The following is a 4,962-nucleotide window of genomic DNA, read 5'->3' on the forward strand; positions in this document are numbered from 1 at the left end:
AGCCTCCTATCCTTCTTTGTTTTTGCCACACCTATGTGAGTAGAAGACATTGCCCAAGGCCTGCAACAACCCCAAACTCCAAAAACTAACTGAATAGAATCCTTGTGCCAAGCACGCCGCATTACACCCAGTAAGCAAGCCCATGCTGATTGCAAATAAATGCAATACATTCAGCCAATGTGTGGGCAGAAGAACAGCACTTGTCCAGCACGCACAGCCATCACCGCACAACGCTTTAGGCCCTGTTCTCCTAAGCTTTCCCCTTTTTTTCTTTTTTATTTATTTCACTTCCTATACTCACCATTGCACTTCCTACATCCTGACCCTTACCGACATTGTACACCACTACCATCCCCAAATCCTAGTAATAGGTTGAAATTACAATAAGGTATTGGGATGCCAGAAAAAAATAAAGCATATTAGATAAAAACTCAGTAGGCATACAGCACGACAGCACGTACCTGGTTTCTGCCCATATGGCATTGTGATCTTTGCTTCCCTATCACAGGGTAGTGTCTTAAAGGCGTTCACAGCCACCCTTTTCACAGCCTTAGGCTACAGTGAACAAGCAAGCTCTCTTAAAGGGTACAGCACATGCCGAAATCCAAGAAACTCATTTAATAAAGGTGCTATATGAGGGGAGATTCATGTGAATAAACTGATATTAAAGATGCACATAGAGAAAAGTACAACCACCCAACACACCTTTTCAAGTTCCTCCCCTTCCTCCACTGAATCATCTTCAAAACTGAACACATCCTCACTCGTGCCCTGAAAAGTTAAAGGGTTTTTATCCATAGATCAAATGTGGCACATCATCCAATGGTAAGTCCACATACCACTTTGGGCCTAATCATAATGAATCAGCGATCCAACTTCATGTACATGCAGCTAAGACGAATTAGCATAAGGATGCACATACAAATGGTTTAATTGCCAAAAAACTTACATGGTTGTCACCAGATGAGTCATCATCATTCCCAACCTCATCACCGTGAACAATGCTCTTATCCATTTTACCAACCTCATAAGGAGCCTTTTGCTTGTCTTCCCCTAAAAACAAAAACATGTACATGTGGCCCATAGTTCAGTTGGCAGCAAGATTCAAGGGCCCAGGGCCAGTAACACAGATGGTCTAAAGAGTAAAAATGCAACCAATAAGTGGGGAAGTTACATAGGTCTCCCAGTTCCCTCTTCATCTGAAATCAGGATTAAGTCTGATACTCTCAATCTGTGAGCTGGACTCCATTTTTGCAAGCCGGAGAACAAGGATACAATGCAAAAGAGCACATATACCTCCAAATTGCCCGGCATATTTAATACCAGGGTATGGTGTTACATGGGCAAGGGCAAGGATGGACCGAGTGAGAAACGACAATATACATGATCAGCAGGAGTAGCTCCCATTGAAGAAAAACTTATCCAACATCGGCTAAGGTGGTTTGACCTATAGAGGCGCATCGTGGCATCATAAGGTGTGACTAATGTGAAGAGAGGTAAGGACCAGTCAAACTTGATGTGGGAGGAGGCAATCAAAAGGGACTCAAAAGATATTACCAGGGAGTAATGTTTGGATAGAAGTGCTTGGAAAGAAGCTATCCACGTGAACCATAATTAGGCTTTACACACCTTTTAGTATCCTTTAAAGCCCTTTTCATCTCTCTTTCCCCTTCTCTCTTTTTGTGGTGATTCCTCTTGGGTTTCAACTCTAGCCTCGCACAACGTGGTTGGGATTAAAATGCTTTGTTATTGTTGTATCCATCTATATCCAATGTACCATATTGAAATTGATTCTTAATCACCCAATCAAAATCGAATCGATTCTGATAACCACCGTGCTGCCGTTCACCGACCACCCCACCATGTTGCTTTCGTTCCCCACCTCCTGCGCCGTAGGAGGTCCACACCTCCATTCACTACACCACCATTCCAGTTCCAACCCACAGACCCGTTGTCATGACCACTTCCCACGCTGGACGGCCCCACTTCCCACGCTGCAGCTGGCAGGAAGTGCTGACTGGAGGCGTGCTCCAGCTGGGCATGCTGTCACAGCACCACCGGGTTCGCAACCGGCTACTTGTTTTGATCTGGAATAAACTCATAGCTTGCTGCTACTGCTGCTTTATGGCTATTGTTGGCAATCTTTTAGAAGAGTTCTTGGTGCTCATATAACCCTTTGTATAATTCTATAAGTTTTCTGAAGGACAAAGTAATCCCAGCGCTCATAAATCAACACTAAAAGTTGTTGATGCAGAGAAAATTAGGTTTGATTTATGCTGCTGATGTTCTTGCCATACATACAATTTTGGTCCCGGCAGTTTGCGTCTTGGTAGCCATACTAAGAAGCAATCTTGACGATGCACATGTTTCTTTGCCAATGATTGTGTACAAGTCAACTATATATATTTTTTAGTTTTCCTTATCAATATATCAGCACCCCATTCTTGCTTACTATTTATTTCATTTTGAACTAAACTAATTATAATTATTTGGGTTCACTTGAGAACTTATACACGTTACTTAAAAAATAGATTTATGCTAAATGTAAGGTCAACCGTCCGAGCATCAGCATTGTTCAAACCACCATGTGGATGCAAGAAGTAGGGGAACAGAGGTGGGAGGCATGCATGTATTACCACACAAGTTGACCAGCTTGTGCGAAGCAAAGGTGGAGAATGGAAGGTATTGTTTGCAAGCCTTGCATTTCACCGTGATGCCTTGGATGAGGTGTTCGAGCTCACGGCTGTGACGGTAGCTGGTGACATCACCATTATGGCAGCAGGCACTACAAATAGGAATTTTCCGAGGGAGACGCTGCAACAATGGCAGGATAGCATGAAGCCAAAATCAAATAAAACCAAACCAAACTGCATCCAAATTCATTCGGTCAGGGCAGGGCAGAGCTGAGCTCACCCTGAAAATGGGAGGTCGGAGAGGAAGGCTGCATTCACAACACACAAGGGCACTTGTGGCGAGAATGCACTCTCCCCTGGCAAAGACGGACTTGAGATGGGCGGGAGTAGTGCCGCACAGGTGTACCAGAAACTTGCTGTAGGGGATGTATCCAGAGTCGCAGAAGTTGCATTTGAATCTCATCTGATGGATGATTCTGTCCAATAAAAAGCAGTGAGTGTCGGCGGGCGGTAGGGGAGTGTCGGCGGGCGGGAGGGGTGGCTGTCGGCGTCGGTGGCAATGTCTGCAGTGCAGTAGCCTCTGGTTGATCCTGATGTTTAACACACCCATCTCCTGCGGTACGATTCAATATATCTATCAAATTAATCATCGTGGAGAAGCAATAGCCAATAAAGAGAAGACCAAAGTAGCTCGGAAGGAGAAGCATCTAAGGCCGGGAGGGAGAGTACGGATCCGACAGCACATATGCCGGATCTACGCTGATGGGTTATTAAAATGCTAATAAAACGACACTTTAAAACGTTTAAGCGACTTTGAAACATCTTTTTAAACAGCATGGTGAAAATTTCAATATAGCATAATATGCATAATTCCATCCTAGATCATCAGACTTTGGCCTCCTAGTTTAATCCTTTAATGGATCATAGCGATCACTTTGAGAGCCGGCTGCAGAGGCTCCTGCTGCTGCTACAGATGCACCGGCAAGCACTATTGCTTGCCATTTGCTCTCTGGCTTTCAGCAAAATCAAAACAATGGTGGAGCAAATGAATATATAGCCCATAACCAAGCAATGAGCAACAACAGGCCAGGAGAAGCAGAGGCCGGCTAGCAGCAATACGCCAATACATACTATCAGGCAAGCAGGAAGGCACTAGCACTAGCAGAATAGCAGCGAATCCAGTGATAGAGTGAGAAAGGAGCGGGTACCAGTGGCGCAGTGACTTGAAGCTCCAGGCGGAGGGTGGACGCGCAGCGGCAAGAGAGCTTCGGCTTGAGGACTTGAGGTGTGGCGGCTGGCGGACGAGCGCAGGGGGGCAGCAGCCGCCTCTCCTTGTGGCGGCGGACGGGCGGAGGGCAGGCGCCAGACGAGCGCAAGGGTCGCAGCCTGTGGCCTTATCTCTTCCTTGCAGCGGCAGACAGGCGGAGGCCAAACGAGCGCAGGGGCCGCGGCGGCCTCCTCTTCTCCATCTGGAGGAGCACGGTCGGACGAGCACTGGAAGCCACGGGCGCCTCTCCTAGAGGCGGTGTCGGCCGGAAGGGGCGGCGGCGGCGGACGGCCTGGCCACACGCAGAAGGGGTGGCGGCGGATCTGGTCGAGCCCGTGCGCTCTCTACGGGACCGTGCCCGTGACCTACGGCCTATCTTTCGTGGTTTCCCCTCTCCCTAAGGGTCCGTTCGTTTCCCTATGTAATGGAGCGAAACCTCTAAACTTTAGAGGTCCGGAAACGAACGGCCCTCTATTCCCATCGCACAGTAATTTTTAGACCCCCAGAAACTTTAGAGACCGCGAGGGCTCTAACGCCTCTAATCCGCTCGGCTCGTCTCCCCACGCGCCCCCGCCCGCGTGCTCCTCCCCCCGCCGCCCCCCCATGCTCCTCCCGCCGCCCCTGCTCTCCCCGCCGCCGCCCCCGTGCTCTTCCCGCCGCCCCCGTGCTCCTCCCGCCGCCCCTGCTCTCCCCGCCGCCGCCCCCCTGCCTCCTCCCCCGCCCGCGAGCTCCTCCCCCGCCGCGAGCTCCTCCCCGTGCTCCTCCCCCGGCGCGAGCTCCTCCCCCGCCCGCGAGCTCCTCCCCGAGCGCCTCCCCGCCGCCCCTCCCCCGCCGCCCCCGCCACGAGCTCCTCCCCCGCCCGCGAGCTCCTCCCCGAGCTCCTCCCCCGCCGCGAGCTCCTCCCCCGCCCGCGAGCTCCTCCCCGAGCTCCTCCCCGTGCTCCTCCCCCGCCCGCGAGCTCCTCCCCGTGCTCCTCCCCCGCCCGCGAGCTCCTCCCAGTGCTCCTCCCCCGCCCCGCCGCCCGCGAGCTCCTCCCCCGCCGCCCCTCCCCCGCCGCCGCCG

General features: G+C 51.1%; 1 protein-coding gene across 3 annotated transcripts in view; it reads right to left on the bottom strand.

Moving 5' to 3' along the window:
* The window catches only part of LOC112890292, a 6,546-nt gene extending 2,254 nt beyond the window's left edge, over positions 1 to 4,292 (bottom strand). For 2 of the 3 annotated variants that reach the window (XM_025957205.1, XM_025957204.1), the window contains exons 1-6: positions 3,842 to 4,292; positions 2,914 to 3,246; positions 2,637 to 2,814; positions 950 to 1,053; positions 706 to 771; positions 462 to 555 (exon numbers count right to left, since the gene is read on the bottom strand). In XM_025957205.1, the coding sequence (XP_025812990.1) occupies positions 462 to 555; positions 706 to 771; positions 950 to 1,053; positions 2,637 to 2,814; positions 2,914 to 3,243 (772 nt within the window). In that variant the 5' untranslated portion in view covers positions 3,244 to 3,246; positions 3,842 to 4,292. Of the gene's footprint in view, positions 362 to 461; positions 556 to 705; positions 772 to 949; positions 1,054 to 2,636; positions 2,815 to 2,913; positions 3,247 to 3,841 lie in introns of all 3 variants that reach the window. The other variant, XM_025957206.1, reaches the window with a different exon arrangement.
* Positions 4,293 to 4,962: the final 670 nt, after the last annotated feature.

This window comes from Panicum hallii, chromosome 4 (genome assembly GCF_002211085.1).
Source record: "Panicum hallii strain FIL2 chromosome 4, PHallii_v3.1, whole genome shotgun sequence".
NCBI classification, from domain to species: Eukaryota; Viridiplantae; Streptophyta; class Magnoliopsida; order Poales; family Poaceae; genus Panicum; species Panicum hallii.